Source organism: Crocuta crocuta, unplaced genomic scaffold (assembly GCF_008692635.1).
Source record: "Crocuta crocuta isolate KB4526 unplaced genomic scaffold, BGI_CrCroc_1.0 scaffold759, whole genome shotgun sequence".
Classification (NCBI taxonomy): domain Eukaryota; kingdom Metazoa; phylum Chordata; class Mammalia; order Carnivora; family Hyaenidae; genus Crocuta; species Crocuta crocuta.
Window position 1 is genome coordinate 67,714 of NW_027527150.1, and position 23,976 is coordinate 91,689.

The window sequence follows — 23,976 nt, forward strand, 5'->3', positions numbered from 1 at the left end:
CTCTCTCTCTCTCTCTCTCTCTCTCTCTCTCTCTCTCACACACACACACACACACACACACACACACACAAATAAACTTAAAAAAGAAGATAAGAGGGAAATTAGATGTAGAGACACATACACTCAGAGGGACATGCAAAGACAAACACAGAGGTTGGGGTTCTTTTCCACCAGCCAAAGAACAGAGAAGATTCCTTGAAACCACGAGAAACTAGAAGAAGCAAAGAGGGATCTTCCTCAGAACTTTCAGAGAAAGTGTGGCCCTGCCTATAACCTTGATTTTGGACTTTTAGCCTCAAGAACCATGAAAACATAAATTTCTATTGCTTTAAGCCACCCAGTTTGTGGTACTTTATTATAGCAGCCTTAGGAAATGATGAATACACCTCACCTACCCATTTTGATTATTAAGGTGTACAAAATATTCAGTGCAGTGTTAGGCACCTAGGAAGGCTCAATAAATATGAAGCCCCATAAGCCTGTTCTGGAAACTTCTGTGTTTCTTTACATGAGATAGTGTGTATTAAGGCACTTTATATACCATGTTGTGTACACAACCGCAGGAACTACTATTGCTTCTATAATATTAACCCAGTTAACACCCATTCCTTCAGGAAGCCTTCTATGCACCCTGTATGTGCCAGGGTTTCTCTGTGTACTCCCAAGTTATCTCATCCTATTTATTAAGAACATGCTGGACTCTTACAATGACTTAAACATTTATTTGTTATTATTTACCTAGTGACTCTCCCCACCAGATTTCAAACTCCTTTGTCTCTTTATCAACGTATACCCATAAGGTTTAATACTGTTCTTGGCTTTTAGTAGGTGTGCAATAAATACTATTGACTGAATTATTGAGCTGGAAGCCTCACTCTAATTTTTAAATACTACTGTAGAAGATTTTAGGGACTTCTTAGAGGGGACTTGGGCAAGGATGGGAAGCATCAGAGAAAGACCCAACTTGAGAGTGATTGGAAGAGAGATGTGAGCCAGGAGTGTTATCTCCCACACCCCACTCAATGGCTACTTTTATTTCCAGAGGCCACTGGTGAGGAGATCCCATTCTCCGAGGACATTCTGGTAAGTGAGGTGAAGCCCATGTTTGGGAGACAGCTGGCCAGTCTTGTCTTGTCATTCTCTCATTCAAATAACTACGATGGCTCCCTCTGCCTTTTAGTTCACACCAGTTGTTACATAGGAATGATTTTGTCCTCTCTCCCAGGGTACCTCAGGAAATGCCAGAGGACATTTCTGATGGTCACAACTAGGGTGTTACTAGCACTGAGTGGGTTGTGACCAGGGATGCTGTTAAGCTACATTATCTGGTCTCCAATGTTAATGGATATTACAAAAATATGGGAAAGAGTTTCAGTGCCTCAGCTGTTTTTCAAAGACCGGCTCCAGACATCTAGAGCTTCATTCCACCCCATCACCACTTCCCATCCCTTGTCTTCCTCTGTAAAACACTTTTTATGAGTTTCAGACACCTCACCCTTTCGGCCCTCGTGTTCCTATAAATACAATGGAGTGAATGATTCTCCCTTCACAGGGCTGTTTGTGATAAGTGAGAAGACACACTTCAGGTTGAAAGCAGAAAGTTTTGCTTTCTAGGCTCACACAACCATGCTCAAGTAAATTCCTGCTTTCTTAAGTTCTAGGAAGAGTCTACCTAATTAGCTTTATTTCTTTGAAAGGAAATTCTGACGAACAATGGAAGCAAAAATCAGATTGCAAAAGCAGCTACCCGAGTACTTCAAAAGGTGGAACTGATGATATGGACTAAGACCTTAGCTTCTCCAGGAAAGCATGAGAATTCTACACTTGGTATAGGTAAGAAACAGAACACTTTCCTTATGACCAAAAAATTTTATGAGCGTGATCTCTTGTCCGACTTTGTGTTTATATGTTTATGTGACATGGAGAATTCATTCAAGGGATTCTTCCCAAATGCATACCTGATCCAAGGTGACTCCTGGGGAAACTCTTAAGTGTTCAGCTTCTCTTGCTTAAAAACCAGAAGTTCCCCCATTACCAGGTACTCTAGTATAAGATGATTTAAATATTTTTAAATCTTTAAATACTGTATATAAAGGCTGAGCTGCTCACCCTAGTTTGAACTTCAGGAAGCATGGCCATCTCCTCTCTTACCCTGGGTTGCTGTGGCAAGTGTGTGCTGCTTAGGTCATTTTGACCATCTCATCCCCATCAGCCAGAGACATGCGGGGGAGTGCCATCTGGTCTACCTTGAATGCAGAAAAGGAAATCACCAGTAGGGGGCCTTTCAAAGAAGAGTTCTATAAGAAATTTTAAAAAACAGTTTATAACGGAGGTCCATGGGGGAGAAGAAGGGGAGAAATGGTGGGGAAAAGGGAGAGAGGCAAACCATGAGAGACTCTGAATGCTGAGAACAAACTGAGGACTCATGGGTGTGGGGGGGGGAGGAGGGAGATGGGCATGGAGGAGGNTTACACATAGCCAAGATGTCATTCTTTCTCATTGCCATGTAGTATTCCATTGTATAAATATACCACATCTTCTTGATTCATTCATCCGTTGATGGACACTTAGGTTCTTTCTATGTTTTGGCTATTGTTGAGAGTGCTGCTATGAACATTGGGGTACATGTGCCCCTATGCATCAGCACTCCTGTATCCCTTGGGTAAATTCCTAGCAGTGCTACTGCTGGGTCCTAGGGGAGCTCTATTGTTAATTTTTTGAGGAACCTCCACACTGTTTCCCAGAGGGGCTACACCAGCCTTCATTCCCACCAGCAGTGTAGGAGGGTGCCCATTTCTCCACATCCTCACCAGCATCTAGAGTCCTCTGATTTGCTCACTTTAGCCACTCTGACTGGCGTGAGGTGGTATGTCTGTGTTTTTGATTTGTGTTTCCCTGATGATGAGGGACGCTGAGCATCGTTTCACAAGAAATTTGATATGTGTGAGAAATGGGCAAAGCAGGACTCATTTTCTTAATGTTTCCAGCTTATGAAACCAAGAGGTGCAATGACACCAGTGAGAAGACTCTTCTGGAGGCTGGAAATAACACTATGGATATCGACTGTTCTGATGCTTTCAGAGGAATCCTGGGAGGTACTGTGTTTAAGATGGATTCTCCTGCCCTCCAAATTCTAGGCACTGTTGTCTCATTTCCAGGTGGATGGACCAGGAGGTGGGAACTTACAAAGTTTTCGAGACAGGGCGGACTCTTCATGGTGATCACTAATCAGGCAATTTGAGGGACATACTTGGTGTGTGTACTTTATGACACACTGAAGTTCATACAGGGGTCCCTTGACATGCTTCCTTAAAAGGGACAGGCTGACGTATGCTCTGTTCCCATATGATGGTCTGAAAAGACAGCACTCGAAGGTGGCAGATGATTGTTGCCTTGAACACTCTTTCCCTTGAGAAGTATTTTATTTTATTTTTAATTCTCTTTAATGTTTATTTTTGAGAGACAGAGACAAAGCATGAGCAGGGGAGGGGCAGAGAGAGGGAGACACAGAACCTGAAGCAGGCTCCAGGCTCTGAGCTGTCAGCAGAGAGCCCAACTCAGGGCTCGAACCCACAAACTGTGAGATCATGACCTGGGCTGAAGTCAGACACTCAACCGACTGAGCCACCTAGGTGCCCCAAGAGGCATTTTATAATCACCCTATTTAAAATAGCCCCCCAGTCTTCCTCTGTACTATGAATTGGTAAACTTTATCTGTGAAAGGACTAGCTAGTAAATATTTTTTTCCTCAAGTTTTCGTTTAAATTCCGGTTAGTTAACATATAGTGTAATATTAATTTCTGGTGTAAAATTCAGTGATTCATCACTTACATACATGCCCCGTGCTTATCACAACAGGTGCCCTCCTTAAACCCCATCACCCATTTAACCCATCCCCCTGCTCACCTCCCTCCATCGGCCCTCAGTTTGTTTTTTATAGTTAAGAGTCTGTTTTATGGTTTGCCCCTCTTTTTTCCTTTTCCCCGTGTATTCATCTATTTTGTTTCTTGGATTCCACATGAGTGAAGTCATATGGTATTTTTCCTACTCTGCCGGACTTATTTCTCTTAGCATAATACACTCGAGTTCCATTCACATCTTTGCAAATGTCAGGATTTCTTTCCTTCTTATGGCTGAGTAATATTCCGTTGTATATATATTTACCACATCTTTATCCATTCATCAGTTGGTGGGCATTTGGGCTCTTTCCATGATTTGGCTATTACGTACCCCTTCAAATCAGTATTTTTGTATCCTGTGGGTAAATACCTAGTAGTGCAATTACTAGATTGTCGGGCAATTGTATTTTTGACTTTTGGAGGAACTCCACACTGTTTTCCAGAGTGGCTGCACCAGTTTGCATTCCCACCAGCAGTGCAAAAGGATTCCTCTTTCTCTGCATCCTCACCAACATCTGTTGTTGCCTGAGTTATCAATTTTAGCCATTCTGCCAGCTGTGGGGTGGTATCTCATTGTGGTTTTGATTTGTATTTCCCTGATGATCAGTGTTGTTGAGCATCTTTCCATGTACATGTTGACCATCTGAATATCTTCTTTGGAAAAATGTCCTGTTTTCGGCCCATTTTCATCTGGATTATTTATTTTCTGGGTGTTGAGTTTGATAAGCTCTTTATAAGATTTTGGATACTAACCCTTTATCAGATATGTCATTTGTAGATCTCTTTTTCCACTCTGTAGGTTGCCTTTTTTGTTGATTGTTTCCTTCACTGTGCAGAGCTTTTTATTTTGATGAAATCCCAATAGTTAATTTTTGCTTTTGTTTCCCTGGCCTTGCTTGCACAAGGTGATCTTTGTTAGAACTACTCAACCCTGACCTTGTAAGGGAGAGCAGAAATAGATGATATGTAAATAAAGGGGCATGATTGTGTGCCAATCAATTGTGTGTAGGGTAAATTTGACTCTCAGGTCATAGTTTGCCACCCCTACTTTATCCCATCATCTTATTTACATTTCTGCCCAGAATCCATACTATGTAATATTTTCTTAGTTAGTTTGTTGTTCATCTCTCCCACTATAATATCAGCTCTCTGATGGCAGGAATTTGGCCTGTCTTCTTTACTGTTGTATCATAATGCCTAAAACACTATCTGGGACACACTAGATGCTAAGTAAATATTTGATGAATGAACAAATAAATAAATCAATGAACAAAGGCATGAAAAATATTTCAAAGAGAAAGATGTGGTTCTCTGGAGAGAGTGAAATACCAACTGCATTTTCTTCAAAAAATCCCCAGCTGGACCCAGTGATTAATCTTCATTCCTTATTGTGGGCTGTCTGATGGAAGAGGGGGAGGAAAAATATCTTAAAATGAGTTGATTTTTAAAATGGAGTAAAGAATAATATAGGTGATAAGTGGATTTGACTAAAACTGGGATGGTGGCCAATGAATAATTGCAGTTTAAGAACTATTACATTATGCGGGGCACCTGGATGGCTCAGTTAGTTAAGCATCCAGCTCTTGATTTCAGCTCAGGTCAAGATTTAGTGGTTTGTGGAATAGAGCCCTGTGTTAGGCTCTGTGCTAGCAGCGTGGACCCTGCTTGGAATTCTCCGTCTCCTTCTCTCTCTGCCCCTCCCCGACTCATGCTCACATACATACATACATACATACCTTTTTTAAAAAAAAATGTTACATCATGCTACAGAGCATCATAGGTACATTTACCTTCTGTGAATTATTCTTGCATGAAAAAGGGAGGGAGAGAAAGCGAGAGAAATGGAGAAAGACAGAGGGAAGAATGAGAGAATGAATAAAATAGAATGCATCATCCTGCATATCTTCCCATACTTTTCTAAATTGGGTATCCCAGAGTGAGCTTGAGATGAACAATGGGAAGGTGTGGTTTCCTCATCCTACTTGAGTTCCACCTGCCCTTCTGAGACAAACATCTTGCCTCATGGCCCTGATTTTGACATCTAACAGCTCATGTATATTTTTACAATACATCACGGGGTATTTTGCATGTATATCTCTTATAATGTGTGGTGCATTATATGTATAGTGCATTATAATATGAATATACATAATATATATATTCATATGTACTACATATATAAAGTGCTACACCTGAAACCACACATAATGTATTGATGAGGCAACATAAGAGATTTCCAAGGGTGATTTTGACTATATGTAACATCTGCCTTACGACTCACACAAGATACTAGTGTACCAATTTCCCATAATATGGATGCTTTCTAAAGCGATTTCTCTTCTGTTTTCTCAGATAAAAGTGCAGTTACACTTATCACTTATCAATCTCTTGGGGATATTCTGAATGGATCCTTTTTTAATGATGGAAGAGGGACACAGGAAGTGAAACTGAACTCTCGTGTCACAAGTGGCACCATTGGTATGATGGAAAAAGTAGATCTCTCTGAACCTGTGTCCCTGACCTTCCAAAATTTACAGGTGAGCAGAATCTGGGCTGGGTCTCTATGCATTACCTCAAAGAGGTGTGTTATTAGGGTTCTGGCAAGAAACTGAATCCAACTCTGCTTATTCAGAGTTAAGAGAACCAACAAGAAATGTTAAGGCACCCAGAGATTGCCACCAAGGGAAGTTATGATCATATTTATGCCTAAAAAGGCAATGAAGGGATGAGCATTGTTGAGACCAGTGAAAGCTGGAGGCATGTAGGAGGGTTAGCTTGCCGAGACAGAGGCATCCTGGAGCAGAAGAAGCATCTAGAAGAAACATCTGACCTCCTCCTCCTTTCATCTAAGGACTTCCCACTGGTTCCTCTCACTGGTTGTCCCAGTGACAAGGAACCTGGGTACAGCAGTTCATAAGGGTCAATCCCTGGGGCTCTGAGATGACCAAAGGAGGGCAGAATAAATGAAGAATAAACCCCACAGTAAATGTGGTCATAGGAAAGTCTTCCCTACAAGTGTTCTCCATGATGGGATTTTCCCATTCCGGTTTCCAATGCCATGCATCTGTGACTAACCTATAAAATTGAGATAATAAAACCAGAAAGAGCTCTACTTTTATGCTATTCTCTTTCCAGCCTGGTGGTGCAAGAGCAAAATATTTCTGTGTCTACTGGGATGGATCAGAGGACGGGGGCACCTGGTCGACGGAGGGTTGCTTTCATGTGGGCAGCAACGATTCACACACCCAATGCGAGTGCTTCCACCTTTCCAGCTTTGCTGTTCTCATGGCTCTTGTTCCCAAGGTACCAAGATCCATGACCTGGAGTCTGGAGTCTGACTGTGTCCTACAAAGGGTGAGGTCGTCCTATTCATGTCTAGAAAAGGACTCTAAGATAAGGAATCAAGTGGCAGTGGCTCCCTTGAGAGGTAATTCCAGGAAGTACCAGTAAAGGGACTGGAGAAATGAAATGAGGGGAAAAAAAACCAAAACAGATGCTAATGCAGACAGCATTATGAAGCCAGTCACCACCATGGGCATTTGGAACTTAATTCTGGGAGCCAGTGTGGGAGAAACACCTGAGTCATCCTAACAATAGCAGGAGAGCTGGGGTATTTATATACCACCTCTTCTCAGGCATTGGTTGAAAGCTGTACCCAGGGAGTTTAATTCTGGCATGGGCATGGGCAGAGTATGCTCAACCTATCAGATCAAGTCCTCAAACATTGGACAGTTGGGTGTCAGCCCCTATAGGGGTGGAGTCTAAGATGATCTGGAATCAAGCATCCATTACTCTGCAAGCAGTAGTTACAGCTGGTCAGATGGGAAGGAAGGCCACTGACTGTCACTAATGAAAAAGCAAATCTCCTTCAACTTCCCTGGTCCCAACTACGGCTAGGACAAGCTACATTTAAAGAAATTTGCCTAATTTATTCCCCTATTTCTTTTTAGCTCTCATTTATTGAACATTTACTGTATGACAACCATTATATTGCACATTTAAATGCATGACCTCATTTTATTCATTTGACAAATTTGTGTAGGACGGCCTACATAGCCTGGATATTGTTCTAGGCATTGAAGATACAGCAGAGAACAAATCAGATAAATCCCAGCCTTCACAGAGATGACTCTATGTTGCTCTGTAGGGTCACCAGCCACATGTGGCCATTGGGCACTTGAAATGTGGCTAATGTCACTGAAGAATCAAATTTTTAATTAAAAAAATATTTTAGAGTGTGAGCAGGGGAGAGGGGCAGAGGGAGAGAGAGGGAATCTTAAGCAGGCTCTGTGCTGAGCATGGATCGGGGCTCGATCCCATGACCCTGGGATCATGAACTGAGCTAAAATCAAGAGTCAGATGCTCAACTGACTGAGCCACCCAGATGCCCCTCCCTAAATGTTAAATTTTATTTAATTTTAATTTATTTAAATTAAGCAGTGTGAAATGTTTTTCCATTAAACACCACTTCATTGGTAAGACTTCATTTCACTTCTATCATCAAAAATAATAGCATCTGAATTCGGTATGAAATACACACTGGCTCTTGAAGACTTACTATGGAAAAAGTACCAAAGATATCATTAATTTATTTACACTGATTTTAATTTATTTTTTTAAAATATTTTTATTTATTTCTAGGAGAGAGAGAGACAGCGTGAGCAGGGGAGGNTTGATCTCTTGGTTCTTGAGTTCGAGTCCCACATCAGGCTCTGTGCTGACGGCTCAGAGCCTGGAGCCTTCTTCGGATTCTGTGTCTCCCTCTCTCTCTGCCCTCCCCTGCTCATGCTCATTCTGTCTATCTCTCAAAAATAAATAAGTGTTGAAAACATTTTTAAAAATTTTTAAATGTTTATTTTTTGAGAGAAGGGGGAAGGAGCAGAGAGAGGGAGACATAGAATCCAAAGTAGGCTCCAGGCTCTGAGCTGCCAACACAGAACCCAATGCGGGTCTCAAACTACACAAACTGTGAGATCATGACCCAAGCTGAAGTCAACCTTCAACCGACTGAGCCACCCAGCACCCTCTTTTCACATTTTAAAATCTGTGGGTGTTGGGGGGGAGGGGGGATGATGGGCATGGAGGAGGACACTTGTGGGGATGAGCACTGGGTGTTATATGGAAATCAACTTGAAAATAAACTATTTGCAAAAAAAAAAAAGATAATATGGACTATTGATACAAAACACTAGGAACTGAGGAATATAGGTTAGTTTCTAGTAATATCTAATATCTCTTGTATTTTTGCTGAAATAGATTTACTGGCAACCCAATCAAATAGCTCTCAAGACTGCCCATGGCATTAGGTTGAGTAATTGTGCCCAGAGGAAGCAACACAATAAAATAGAGTGTTTTTCCTAAAATAATATCTGAAATTTTGACTGAGGTTAGACTTCCCATAAGCCGGGCTGGAACCTAATTTTCAGCTTCTCCCTCCTTTGGCAACATCAACTCAGACAAATCTTAGGCTTACTGGGAGTTTATATGAAGACTGCCGAGCACAACACCATAACTAAAAGACCTTGATAACATAATAAAAAATAAAATACTTAATAAAATAATAAAAATATCTTTAATAAAATGTAATTATAAAATGTAAAAAAATAAATAAAATCTGTGGCTACTAAAAAATTTCAAATTCTACATGTGGCTCACATATTTCTATTCAACAGCACCAGGCTAGTGGTTTTGATTTTTCAATAACCTTTTGTGCAAAACGCTATTAGTGCACCCATTTTGAAGACGGGAATATCAGCTCTCAGAGAAGTTATGTCAATTGTTGGAGGGACTAAACTGGGACACCCATCTGGCTCTACATCAGGCACATAACCACAGAGCTGGAAACTGTAACAGATTCTTCACTTTGGCTCATAGGTGGATCCTGTGCTGACTATGATCACCTATGTGGGGTTGAGCCTCTCTCTACTGTGCCTCCTCCTGGCAGCCCTCACCTTCCTCCTGTGCCAACCCATCCAGAACACCAGCACCTTCCTCCACCTGCAGCTTTCCATTTGCCTCTTCCTGGCCCACCTGCTCTTCCTTACAGGGATTGATCAAACTGAACCTGAGGTATGTGCTATTTTGTCTGTTGTCATAATCAAATCTATCCATCTTCTCTTGAGCAAGGATGGGGAGAGAGGCAAGAGTCAATAGATGGTATTAGGGGGAAAAGCAAGTTTCCATTTCAACTCTCCTCATCTGTAACTCTGAATAAGACTGGTACTTTCTGAGACGTCATTTAGCAAGCTGATTGAGAGTCAGACTGATGGCACTAACCAAGGTAACAGTAGTTGCTGTAACAAACTCCGAAATGTCAGTGGCTTAGGACAAGAGTGGTTAATTTCTCCCTTATGTATCCATAGAGGGTGAACAAACAGGTTTGGAAGGTGTCGTCTATCCTCCAACTTCAGGCTGACGGAGTCTTCTTTATCTTTCATATAAAGCTTTCAAGGTTGTCTGAGAGTCCTTTCCATCTTAGCCAAATGAAAAGAGAAAAGAACAAGGCAGAGTCCCGTGAGGGAAGTTTAATGAGCCATCTTGGAAAATGGTGCACATCACTTCCCTTCACATCCTATTGGCTACAAATCAGTGACATGGTCACACCTGACTACAAGGAGTGCTGGGAAATGTAGTCTCTGGCTGGGAAGTCCCATCCCAGTGACAAGTCTATAGTCTGGAATCAGGGGTGGAGGGAGTCTTGAATTTTGGGTAGACAGTGGCTTTGCCACCGTTAGCTTTTGTTTTCATCACAGTTAAGTTCATCATCATATCCAGGAAGAATTGGAGCTAAATGTTTTCCAAAGCTCCTTTTAACCCTAAAAGACTATGATCTCATACCTAGAAGTTATGAAAGCACTATTAACCCCCTTCCCTGGAAGGCAGTATATTGTTACAGTCAAGAGTTAAGTATAGTCTTTAAAGATGGTGTGGATTTCGAATCCATTTTTATTTTTTACTAGCTGTATGATCTTAGGTGAGATTTTAACCTCTTTGGGCTTTAGTTTCTTCATTAGAAAATGGGAAGAAGTTGGCAAATGATGAGGCTGAGGCTGGCCCACCTTCCTTTTTTGTAAAAAAAAAAAAATCTATTTTGTAAAATAGTCTGTTTTGTTTATTGGAACCATAACCACCACTGTCTGAGGGCTAGAGAAGGATGGCCCAGCTCAAATAGATGAAGCAAATTCTCTTTCTCCTCCATAAAAATTTAATTTAGGTCGTCTGTCGATTGGATGATGCCCACCCTCATTGGTGAGGGTAATTGCTCAGTTTACTGATTCAAATGGTAATATCTACCTGAAACACCCTCACAGACACACCCAGGAATAATGTTTTACCGGTTATCTGGGCATTTTCCTTAGCTCAGTCAAGTTGACACAAAAACTTAAGCAGCTCACCTACCCAAAGGATAAGGGCCATGGAATATTCATCTACCAACTCTCATCTGTCATAGATTTAAGGACTTCATGTGGTATATATTCCTCAGCACTTCTGGCCTGCCCCAACCATGGGGTAAGGATAAGCATGGGGCCAGGGAGAGCGCCCCCAAAATGTTTTGCCCTCGGGCAAAATGTCACAGGTGTTAGAATTGAAAATGCAGGGGGCACCTGGGTGGCTCAGTCAGTTAAGTGTCTGACTTTGGCTTGAGTCATGATCTCACAGTTCGTGGGTTCGAGCCCATGTTGGGCTCTTTGCTGACAGCTTGGAGCCTGCTTCAGATTCTGTGTCTCCCTCTCTCTGCCCCTTGCTCGTTCATGCTCTGTCTCTCTCTCTCTCAAAAGTAAATAAGCATTAAAAAATAATAAAAAGAAAATGCAGGTCAACATCTAGGAAATGATCAGGTTGAGACAACACTCTTAACCCTTGTCTCCCCGGCAGCTGCTGTGCTCCATCATCGCTGGGGTGCTGCACTACCTCTACCTGGCCTCCTTCACCTGGATGCTCCTGGAAGGGCTGCATCTCTTCCTCACCGTTAGGAATCTCAAGGTGGCCAATTACAGCAGTGCAGGCAAATTCAAGAAGAGGCTCATATGCCCTTTAGGCTATGGGGTTCCCGCTCTGATCGTGGCTGTGTCTGCAATAGTAGGACCCCACAATTATGGAACATGCGATCGGTAAGAATGACATGTGCCTTAAGGTGGAAATGGCGCCCGTGGCTGATACAAGATCTGAAACCAAAAATCATTTCAGTGCATTTGCACTTCAAACCAGTCCTCCTCCTCCTCCTTTTTTTTTTTTTTAACCAGAATTCTATTTTCTCTTAAAAAACCTAGAGCAATGGTTCTCAGCATCTTTGGGGTTGGGTCCTTTTAAGAATTTTGATAAAATTTAGGGCCTATTTCCCCAAATAGGGGAATGTACCTTTCAGACAAATGTACTTACACATAAAATTTTGAACTCACTTTAGGAAATTAGGGAGAATGAGAGACTCTTGAATGCCGATAACAAACTGAGGGCTGATGGGAGTGGGGGAGAGGGGAAGGGGCATGATGGGCATGGAGGAGGGCACCTGTAGGGATGAGCACTGGGTGTTATATGGAAATCAACTTGACAATAAACTATTTAAGGGAAAAAAAGGAAATTAGGGAGAAAAAAGCACATTTGGGAAATTCAGGAACACAAAAGTCCTCTATGTTCTATAGGATTCTGAAAAAGAGTAGGTTGAATAGGTTGAGGTTAATCCCCCAAATGTAAAGAGTAATTAACAATAGTGATAAATCTAGAGGTCCTGTTCTGTATCAGAAATAATGCACTATTATTCTCCCAATGCTCCTGTGGAATTGGCACTGTTCATTACCTCATACACAGGACACTGGGGCTTAGTCCATCTAAGAAACTTTCTCAAGGTCACAGCTAAAAAGAGAATAAGTTCAGAATTCCCAGGGCAGCATTTTAAGCCATGTTTTGCTGCCTGACTAAAGAAGTTTACAAAGCTCTGCAAAGTTAGTTGAAAAAGCTAGTATTTTGGCAATGGGGCTTAGGTTACGAAGTAGATATGCATGTGCTAAAGCATCATGTATGAAGGTGTCCCTCTTGAAGGGAAAAAGGTGGCCCATCTCCAGCTCAAACCATATGTCCTGCCAGAATGATTCTGGAGATACAGTGGCAGCGTAGATCAGGGGTTGGCAAACTTTCTATAAAAAGCCAAATCGTAACTGTTTTTGTCTCTACAGGTCATATGGTCTTTGTGGCAATTACCCAGTGCTGGCCTTGTAGTGAGAGAGAAGCCAAGTCACAGACAATATGTTAACGGATGAGTGTGGCTGTGTTTCAATAAAACTTTATCTATAAAAACATAGGGTGTAGGGGTGCCTGGGTGGCATAGTCAGTTAAGCATCCGACTTTGGCTCAGGACATGATCTCATAGTGCGTGGGTTCAGGCCTCGCATTGGGTTCTGTGCTGACAGCTAGCTCAGAGCCTGGAGCCTATTTCAGATTCTGTGTCTCCCTCTCTCTCTGACCCTCCCCTGCTCATACTGTCTCAGAAATAAATAAAAAACATTAAATTAAAAACATGGGGTGGACTGAATTTGCCCTGTGGGCTATTGTTTACAACCCTTAGAATAGAACTTAAGTGTAGGAGCTTTTCTCCTCACTGAGTGTTGACAATTGCTTGTTACATTGACCAATTTTATGCTGCGAGGTCTCTGGTCAGAATAAATTATGCTAACTTTGCCAACACAAGCCATGACGTAATAAAAAGTGTTTGGGCAACAGGGTACTTGGTATATGGAACATATTTATTTTGTGTTGGTAGGGTTTTTTTGTTTTTGCTGTAGCTAAATTGCTACTTGTACTCTTTCTTTTTTTTATTTTTATTTTTTTATTTGTATTTTTTAATAGTTTATTGTCAAATTAGTTTCCACATAACACTCAGTGCTCATCCCCACAAGTGTACTTGTACTCTTTCTTATAGCAGTCAATATTATTAGGGTACTATTTATTGAACCTTACCACTTTGCCAGGAACTGTGCTCAAAACTGTATGCGCATTATCTCATTTAATCTTTCCTACAAGATCTATATTAGGAAAACTGCAAAAGTCTGATGAAAGAAATAAAAGAAGTTTCAAATAAATGGAAAGATAGTCCATGTTCATGGATAGGAAGACTCAATATTATCAAGTCAGTCAGTCGTTTCTTCCCAACCTGATCTGTTGATTCAATGCATTCTCAATCACAGTCTCAGAAAATTATTTTGTAGATATTGATAAAATGACTCTAATGTTTATACAGAGAAGCAAAAGACCCTAAATAGCTGCCATAATATTGAAGGAGAGCACAGTCGTAGGACTGACCCTACCTGACTTCAAGACTTGGCATATAGCCATAGTAATTATTTAATCTTTTCAATACTTCTATTTGCCCGCACTTTACACTTGGGGGAAACTGATGCTAAGAGCACATGGCATGTGTTGAATGAGGACCCATGTCTGATTCCATCTAAAGTCCTGGCTCTGAACTAAATGATTCCTGGCACTGGTTGGATCTTGCTATAGGAGTCTGAATTCAAGACCTTTGTCTTCTGAGAAATAGGCAGCTAATACATACCTTTCTCTCAACAGCTGCTGGCTCAAGCATGATAAAGCATTCATCTGGAGTTTCATGGGACCAGTTGCAGTCATTATCTTGGTGGGTGACTAGTGATAGTTATTTATTGGTGCCCTGCCCTGGGTTGGCCAAGCATAGTGTGTTTCTTTCTGTTAAAGCAAAAGTGAGGTGAAGATAAAGAAGATAAAGTCTAATGTGATTTATCCGTCTTCCTGAAAACACCGTCTTTATGTCTCTTTCCCAGGCTCCCTCCTGGTTCACTTGTTACTTTGATGCAATATAACCCTCTGCTGGAGATTCTTCTAAATATCCCACGTTTGTTCATTCAACAACTATTTAGTGGGGCACAGTCGGTTAAGTGTCCGACTTCAGCTCAGGTCATGATCTCACATTTCGTTGGTTCAAGCCCTGCATTGGGCTCTGTGCTGACAGCTCAGTCTGGAGCCTGCTTTGGATTCTTTGTCTCCTCTCTCTCTCCCCTCCCCTGCCCATGCTCTGTCTCTCTCAGGTTCTCAAAAAATAAATGAACGTTAAAAAATTTTTTTAAACATCCCCACAAGTGCCCTCCTCCATGCCCATCACTTGTGGGGGTGAACACTGGGTGTTATACGGAAACCAACTTGACAATAAACTAGTAAAAAAAATTTTAGGGGCGCCTGGGTGGCTTAGTCGGTTAAGCGTCCGACTTTCGCTTGGGTCATGATCTCGCGGTTCGTGGGTTCGAGCCCCGCATCGGTCTCTGTGCTGACTGCCAGCTCAGAGCCTGGAGCCTGTTTCAGCCTGTGACTCCCTCTCTCTCTGACCCTCCCCTGCTCACGCTGTCTTTCTCTCTCTCTCCTAGAAATAAATAAAACATTAAAAAAATTGTTTTTTTAATTTTAAACAAATATTTAGCAAATATGTATTCTGTATAGAGTGACATGTTTTTCTGTTAGCAACTTCCTGATCACATTATTGTCCTGGTATAGATATCAGTTATTACTCTTTCACTTTCTAGGTGTCTTGGTTTGAATGATAAATTATATAGTCACCCTAATCAAGCACCAACTGCCACAGGTTCATATATATACAGTGTGCTGTATAATAGACCAGAGCATAGCATAGCATCCTATGAGGCCTGTATCATTTGGGAAAAGATTCTTTTTTTTTTAAATTTATTTTAATTGTTTATTGTTAAGAGAAAGAGAGAGACCTGGGGGAGGAGGGCCAGAGAGAGAGGGAGATACAGAATCCAAAACAGGCTCCAGGCTCTGAGCTGTCAGCACAGAGCCCGACACGGGGCTCGAACCCACAAGCTTTGAGATCATGACCTGAGCCAAAGTCAGAGGCCCAACCAACTCAGCCACCCTGACGCCCAGGGAAAAGATTCTTAGGTCCAACTCAAATTAGTTTGCATGACATGGACTCCAGAGAAAATTCCAAGTCAATTTTTAGTTCTGTGTCCACAGATAAACTTGGTGCTCTACTTTCAAATTCTGTGGATTTTGAGAAGTAAACTTTCCTCCCTCAATAAAGAAGTTTCTACCATTCAGGATACCAGGTAAGTAGGCCCTAGAATCCGTGGTATCTATAGATTTTTCCTACAGGACTACTTTTCTTTCTGATTGGGAATAAAAACCCCATACCAAAATCTAATATAAAACTTCCTGGTAATGGATCAAGTCTATGTGAGTTACAACAACTAGAAGTAAAAACTGTAATTTTCAAGTAGTTTAATGTACTCCTTGATCTCTTTCCTCAACAAATATTCATTGAGCTCCTCCTGTGTGTAGCATATTGTTCATATGAAATTTATGCCAAGAGTATCAACATTATCCTCTCTCCCCAACCCTGGGAGTCCACCCACTTCTGGGGACTCCATTATCCTTGGATGTAGATCTCCATCCTTACTGGTACTGATCTAAATAATTGAAAATAATGAGAACAACTAATATTAACTTGATAGATAGGAACTTGATAGTTGATGGGAATTTACCAATATTGTTTGACTTAATGGTCATAACTCCAATCATGATGTGGGTATGACTACTATCCCCCGTTGATAAGAGGAACAGGTCCTCATGTTATTCAAGAGTAGGCAAGAGTCGGAGCACCTGGGGGGCTCAGTCGGTTAAGCGTCCGACTTCGGCTTAGGTCATGATCTCATGGTTCGTGGGTTCGAGCCCCGCGTCAGGCTCTGTGCTGAGGAATAGCTTAGAGCCTGGAGCCTGCTTCGGATTCTGTGTCTCCCTCTCTCTCTGACCCTCCCCTGCTCATGCTGTCTCTATCTCTATCTCAAAAATAAATTAAACATTAAAAAAAAAGAGTGGGCAAGAGTCACTCTTCTGCATTGGTGAGTCAGGTGAACAAAACTTATGGACTACCTTTCCAACTTCAGATCTAGGCTTTGAGTTCTACTTATCATACCAACCTAACATCTCCTAGCCTTGATGTTTTCTACCCTAGAGGGTCAGAGTGTCACCCTTCTTGGTGTTTCTTCATCCCTCTACACATGTGTGGATGAGTGTAGGCTCACACAAATGTCTACATGCACACGCATACACGTACACACGCGTGTGCACACACACACACGTCAGCTCTCCCAGACAGTTGCCATCAACAACCCCATTCCATTTGACAAAACAAGATTTTCTTGAAGAAACTATCATCGGTACACATTTTCAATACAACTTTCTAGAAGACACTTTCCACACATCTTCCAATAGGTTTATGTAAAAGACTTTGCAGATAAATCATTTCCAAGAGTAGGAGAAAGTATTTATTCTCAGAAGCAGTGATTGAAAGCATGGATTCTGCCTCACCTTCGAGTTGTAGGACTTTGCATGAGCCTCTTAAGCACACAAGGTGATGTGAAGTTTAAATCAGGTAATGCGTGCAAAGAATTTAGCCCAGTGCCCAACATATAATGATCAATGATAGTTATTTTTGCTCCTGTTCCTTTCCAGAGTCATGACATTTAAGGCCATTGCTCAGCTATTTGTCCTGGGCTGTTCTTGGGGCCTTGGTTATTTTATGGTTGAAGAGTTGGGGCAGGTGATCGGATCAGTCGTTGCCTACACATTCACCATCTTCAATGTTCTGCAGGGAGTTTTGCTCTTTGTGGTACACTGTCTCCTTAATCGCCAGGTAAGGCTAATTACTTTATTTCTCACCAGCCGAGTCCCACAATCTTATTGAGTGGCTATTCACATTCTCACCCTTCTCTGATGTTTTAGATTTGTATTTTGCAGTTGCCTTGATTCTGGGAAAAGGGTTTATAAGTGCTGCTTGGGTATGCTGTGTGTGCTGGGTGCTTATGACTAAATTTCACATTCCAACCTATATCTTAAGAGTGTGCTTTTGGGGTGCCTGAGTGGCTCAGTAGTTAAGTGTTCAACTTCGACTCAGGTCATGATCTCACGGTTCATGGGTTCAAGCCCCGTTTTGGGTTCTGTGCTGGCAGCTCAGAGCCTGGAGCCTGTTTCGGATTCTGTGTCTCCTTTCTCTCTCTGCCCTTCCCCTGCTCAGGTTCTGTCTCTCTCTGTCTCAGAAATAAATAAACTATAAAAAAAAAAAAAGAGTATGCTTTTGACAACTGGAGAACAAAATACCATAGACTGTGTGGTTTGGACAACAGAAATATCTCTTATAATTCTAGAGGCTGGGAATCTGAGGTCAGGGTACCAGTGCAGTTGGGTTCTGGTGAGAGTTCTCTTCCATTGTTTTTTCAGGAGGCCACCTTCTTGCTGTGTCCTTACATGGGGGAGAGAGAGCTTTTATGTTTCTTCTTAACAGGACACTAATCCTATTGGATCAGGGCTCTACCATTAAGACCTCATTTACTCTTAATCACTTCTATAAAAGTCTTATCTTCATATACAGTTATCCTGGGAGGTTAAGCCTTTAACATATGAAATTTGAGGAGACATTATTTGGCTCATAGGAGATCATTTATCAGGATAAGGGAGATTATGCTGCAGTAACAAATAGCCACCACCCCCTAATTTCAGTGGGTGACAACAATAAAGTTTATTTCTTGCTCACGCTACATAACTGTGGCTTGATCTACATTGTCTTCACTCTGGAATATAGGCTGACAGGGCAGCCGTTGTTTGGAATATTGGTATTCTTGTGGCAAAGGGAAAGGAGATCCTGGCAAAGTGTGCCTGAATTAGTTTTCTTTCATTGGCTGGAGCTAGTCATGTGGCCATACCGGAGTTCACCAGAAAGAGGACACATAATCCTCTTATAATGCAGTGCATTTTAGGGAAGGGCACTGGGATATTTGGCATAATATGCCAAAAACAGAGAGAATTCAGCTCTAGTGTTAGGTTTTCCACTGAGTAGCTTGCTGTGTGGGCAGCTTGCTTACCCTCTCTGAGCCTTAATCTTCTCATCTGTGTATGTGGCAATACTCGGCTGAGTATTAAATACTTAAATATCTTTTTCAAACATGTTAAACAGGTTACATGGAGGGAATCCATGTAATCACAGGGAGTGGTTCCACGTGGTCGTTAGTTTTGGCCTCTGAATAAGAATGATGAGGTGTTACATTCTGGCTATATGACCTTGGACAAGTCCATGTACTTCCAACAGCTTCAGATTTACCTTTAATTGCTGGTGAGAGAAAAGGCTTTCTCCTTTGGTTTATGGAAGGATGAAATGACATATGGTGCATAAAGTGTATTGAATATAGCTGTGTCCTTATAATGATGACCTTCATCCTTATAATCACCACCAGCAGCATCACCAACTCCTCTCTATAGAGACTTTGTAGTGCCCAGCATCTAGTAAATGTCTTTTCTACAATGAGGAAGTTGAATTTTACAATGAGTTAACAAGAGGACTATACAGAAAACCAATGAAAATACATTCATAGGGCTTGGCATCTATATCTTTAGCCTCCTATTTAGGGTCCTTTCTCACTAACCAAGCTCTGGACATGACACAAACCTCTATATTCCTCAGGTACGCATGGAATACAAGAAGTGGTTTGGTCGGATCTGGAAAGGGATTGAAACTGAAAGCTTTGACCTATCTCGCTCTACAACCCAAACCAAAATAGTAAGACCAGCTTCTCTGTAATTCTGTGTACTTGCTAAAGCCAATATCTCCTACAACCAGGAGCTTCCTGGTTCCTTGATCTAAAAGAAAAGAGAAATTGCTTTAGCTTCCTGCATTATGTTGCTTGTTTCTGGTTTTTGAGACCAAAACCAGTGGAGTTCTGCTTTCTTTCCTTCCTTGTTTCTCTCTCCCTCTCTTTCCTTCCTTCCTTCCTTCTCTTTTTTCTCTTTCCCTCTTTCTCTCTCCCTTTTTTCTCTTTCCCTCATTTCTCCCCTCCTTCTCTCTCTTCCTTCCTTCAGCCCTCCTTCCATCCATCATTCCTTCACCCCTTCCTTCCCTCTCTGCCTACCTTCCTCCATCCCTCCTTCCTTCCCTCCTTCATTCCTTCCTTTATCCTTCCTTCCTCTCTTTCTCTTTATTTCATTCTCTCTCTCTCTCTCTCTCTCTCCAGTCTTTCCTCAAATATCCAAATGATAATTTAACAACATTCGTTTAACAAATACTTATTGATTATTCGATACATGCTAGACACTGTATTAGGTGTTGGGAAAACAGCAGTGGACACATTGACAAAAACCCTTGCCCTCACAGGATTGATACTAGAGTAGAGGGAGGCTGAGAATAAACCCCCAAGTGTGGATTATACAGTATATCACAAAGTGATGTGAGCTATAGAAAAATATAGAACAGTTAAGAGAAATCAGGACACATGGGGTGAGGGGAATTTGGTTTTCGTGGCCACAGTGACAACCCTTCACAGTCTGTCACTACATTCTATTTTAATTCTCTGTATGATGTGCCTCTCTGTATGATAATTGGTTTTAGTCTTAAAAACATGAAAGTGTTTGCTTTTGGTCAATCTCTGCCCCTCCCCCCTGTAAGTTTCATTGTTGTGGTCACTATTGTTTTCCTTCTACCTAGAGTAATGCCTGGCCCACAAAAGATGTTGAGTGTCTAAATTCCTTGCTTACAGATGAGCAAACAGACTGAGAGAGTCCACATGGTTTGCTCAAAGCTATTCAGCTTGGGTAGAGGGGTTCAAACTCAGGTCTGTTTTTCTCTGAAAGTTGATAGCTTTTCTTACTTGTCACCAGAGCGATTTGTCACTCTAGATTGTCAACAACTATTGGGGCCAGCTTGATGGGACATGCACTCTCATACCAAAGGCAGTCTGTTTACTGCCTGCTGACTGTGTTCTAACAGTAAATGCCACAGGTTCACCTCTTGGCTGGAATCACCAGCAGCCAAAGGATATGTCAACCTGAGCTGTGTAAAAGACCTTTTCCAATACACATGGTCCCCAAAAACATATCACATAGTAGAATCCATAGCACAGATTCTAGGGTTTGCCAGATTTGAGTTCATATCTTGACTCTTTCAGGTTTTAGGTGGTAGATGCTGGGCAAGTAGCTTAACCTCTCTGAGCCTCAATCCATTCATCGTTGAAATACCTGATTGATTGAGGAACGAAATAATGTGCATGAAAGCACTTCACTCTACTCTAAACCATGTCAACACTACTTTTTATGAATACCAAATTATCAAGAGTCAACTATATAGAAGGCCCCAAGCACTAATCTGATCCCCTTATCTGTGGACAACCCTTTTCACTCTAGAAAGCACATGTTCATCCTTATGGTCTTTATTGATCCTCTGTAGGATTTAAGTGATTCATCACTGTTTGAATGGAGCCAACGTGCCCAGGTTCAAGTCGCAAGTCCATCACTTCCAGGCTGCATGAGCTTGTGCTAGCCACTTATAATGCCTCTCTGCCTCAATTTCTTCATCTGTAAATGAGGATGATAATATCTACCTCATCATGAGAAGTAAGCAAGGTTATATGTGCTAAGAGCTTAGGATGCTGGCTGATCCACAGTAAACACCCTGTAAACATTTGTGAAAAGATCAAATACATTTTTTAAAAAATCACAGATGCTGTTTTCAGGGGAAAGGCTGTAAGTCAGATGTTAGGACCTCTTTACTGCGCTTTGGAGCTTAGACAAATTCTCGCTTGCCATTTCTAGGCACCGCTAGAAGTTCTAGGAGTTCTAGGTGATTTCTGAGGTGTTAATTTCTCTTCAGCTTTTTCTACAAATTATTTCCCCCAAATAGGAGGAACCAGCAACATCATCAGAAGTCTATCGCAGAAGAGACGCTGTGTCTGTTCAACCAAAGCCTCAGACTCTGATCTCTCCTCTTTGGCTAAAACCAGAAAACTGAGCTGCTATGGTCACACGTGGATCAGACATGCCACCATCTTTCTTTCTCCTGAAAGCTGTTGTGACTTGTTTCCCTATTTTGGTTTCTATCTCCAAAGAAAGAAAGGGGCATTGAGAGACTGCTGAGACCCCCAAACCCAGGATTGTATATTGGATGCCATTAAGTTCTCAGAGAATTCTTTTTAATAATGAAGGAAATAAGGAGATTTTCATCTTCCAGCTAACGCTACCTTGCCCAGGATTTATTGGCCAACATCTGGATTCAACTTGCAGATTTCTCTCTGAATTTTTGTCTGCATATTATACTCCTGAAGATCTTGCATCACTCAACATTTCCATAGTTCAATAATTCCCATATGAATAAATATTAAAAAGAGGGTGGTATTCTTGCGTTGTAAAAATACACCTCCATCCCCCATAGGAGGGCGTTCTCACCAGGAAAATTCTAGTGGTCAGGAGACCAGCACTGTCCTCTTTGCTTGACGACTTTCAAACCCACTCACTACTCAGGTTAATTTTAGTGTGATCTCAAGCGCTTCCTTTGGCAGCACAAATGACTAATGTCACATCGTGTCCTCATGGAAATGCTCCCAAACCAACAGGTGGGGAGGCAGTGGGTGGGACACCCATAAGGGTGGCCTTATGTGTTTGGTTTTAACATTTCTAATTTTGTTTTCAAAGTCATTGGATTTAGGTGTGTTTTTCAGCACCAGAATTAATAAATGTATGGCTAACTTTGTTACCAGACAGTATTTTAAAAGCAATTTTAAATGACAACAGCAGGAAACGTAAAAATAGCAGCCGAGACTCTCCATGATTCATTTGAAGAGATTTCTTGTGCAGTTTTTAGGACATGGACCGAAGACTGTCCCTTTTTCTGCTTCATCAGCTCAAGTGTCTCTTCCACATGACAGCGATGCAACCAGAAGGTGTGATTCACTCCATTTGCCATCTTTACAAATCTGTGATTCTTCTCAAACAGTTAAAAATTGGGGAGTTTGCATGGTTTAAAAATGCATGCCTGTGGCGTGACTTCTTATATCGTGCAATTTCAAATTTACATGAATAGAACTTGCATGAAATGCAACCTTCCTGGGCAGTTTACAGATCCTTGTGCTTAAGCCCCACTAATGTTGCTGCTGTTTTTGCATCTAAAACAGTTGCAAAAAGTGAGTAAACAAGCCAAATGTCTTAGGTGTTTCAGGTTTGGACCCCCTATTCACTATTTTTACTTCCTCCCAACATCAAGTCTGCTTTCTTTCTCTTTTGTCCCTTGGTCACCCCTTTGCTTTCCTTAAGAACTAGTTTCTTCATCCTCAGAGAGCCCTTCTAGCCCTCAGTGAAATTCCTTGCTCACTCTATTACCATCAGAATGATGTGACTTATCCTATATTTTGTATGCTATTGCACACATGATTCATGTGTACTTGTAAATCATTCCTCCCTGGATAACAAGCTTCTGAAAGGCAAGAATGATCGATGTTTCAATGATTAATTGAAAGGCGATAAGTGACGGGTTCCTTGCCTCCACTTAGAGCATTAATTCTCAAGCTCTGCATCCCTGGCCTGTATCCACTAGATGCCAGTAACCTCTCCCACCCCACTCCCACACCCATTGTGACAGTCAGAAAGGTCCCCAGGCATTGCCACCTGGGAACGGAAGTGACCCCATTGAGAAGTACCGGTTTAGGCATTAGTTCATAGCAAAGAAGTCCTTTGTGTTCACCCAGCTGTTCGAGGAAATGAATAATCAACCAGAATGTGGTTATTAGGCACTTAGTCTGCACTCTGACGTGGTGGTATGTGTGTGGGAACACCCCTGGTGTTGTCTGCCTGGCTTTCTTTTCTGGGAACTGCCCACCCTGCTCTGACAGTGACCATAGACCAAAACCAACATCTGCTTCTGTGCAACATCCATTTTTGCTTAGAAGGGCCCCCAGCTTGGGTTCGAGCTTCAGAGGAGAGGAAATAAAATTGAGACTCCAAGCTTAGGGCTCTTAGGATTTTTTTTTTTATTGCATCACAGAATACTTTTGAGAGTCAGATTTTTAAAAAGTGAGTCTTCTGGGGCACCTGGGTGGCTTAGTCGGTTGAGTGTCCGACTTTCGCTTATGTCATGGTCTCGCGGTTCGTGGGTTCGAGCCCCGCGTCGGGCTCTGTGCTGACTGCCGGCTCGGAGCCTGGAGCCTGTTTCAGTCTGTGACTCCCTCTCTCTCTGACCCTCCCCTGCTCATCCTGTCTCTTTCTCTCTCTCTCCTAGAAATAAATA

At 41.8% G+C, this 23,976-nt stretch overlaps 1 protein-coding gene across 1 annotated transcript in view; it reads left to right on the forward strand.

Moving 5' to 3' along the window:
• Positions 1 to 22,185, forward strand: part of LOC144230293 (putative adhesion G protein-coupled receptor E4P) — a 38,010-nt gene extending 15,825 nt beyond the window's left edge. Inside the window, exons 6-17 of the mRNA XM_077762558.1 lie at positions 1,043 to 1,083; positions 1,698 to 1,833; positions 2,988 to 3,095; positions 6,252 to 6,436; positions 7,035 to 7,202; positions 9,774 to 9,968; positions 11,775 to 12,010; positions 14,460 to 14,526; positions 15,894 to 15,985; positions 17,391 to 17,571; positions 19,393 to 19,488; positions 21,601 to 22,185. Coding sequence (XP_077618684.1) covers positions 1,043 to 1,083; positions 1,698 to 1,833; positions 2,988 to 3,095; positions 6,252 to 6,436; positions 7,035 to 7,202; positions 9,774 to 9,968; positions 11,775 to 12,010; positions 14,460 to 14,526; positions 15,894 to 15,985; positions 17,391 to 17,571; positions 19,393 to 19,488; positions 21,601 to 21,708 — 1,613 coding nt within the window. The 3' untranslated portion in view covers positions 21,709 to 22,185. The remainder of the gene's footprint in view (positions 1 to 1,042; positions 1,084 to 1,697; positions 1,834 to 2,987; positions 3,096 to 6,251; positions 6,437 to 7,034; positions 7,203 to 9,773; positions 9,969 to 11,774; positions 12,011 to 14,459; positions 14,527 to 15,893; positions 15,986 to 17,390; positions 17,572 to 19,392; positions 19,489 to 21,600) is intronic.
• The last annotated feature ends 1,791 nt before the right edge of the window (positions 22,186 to 23,976 follow it).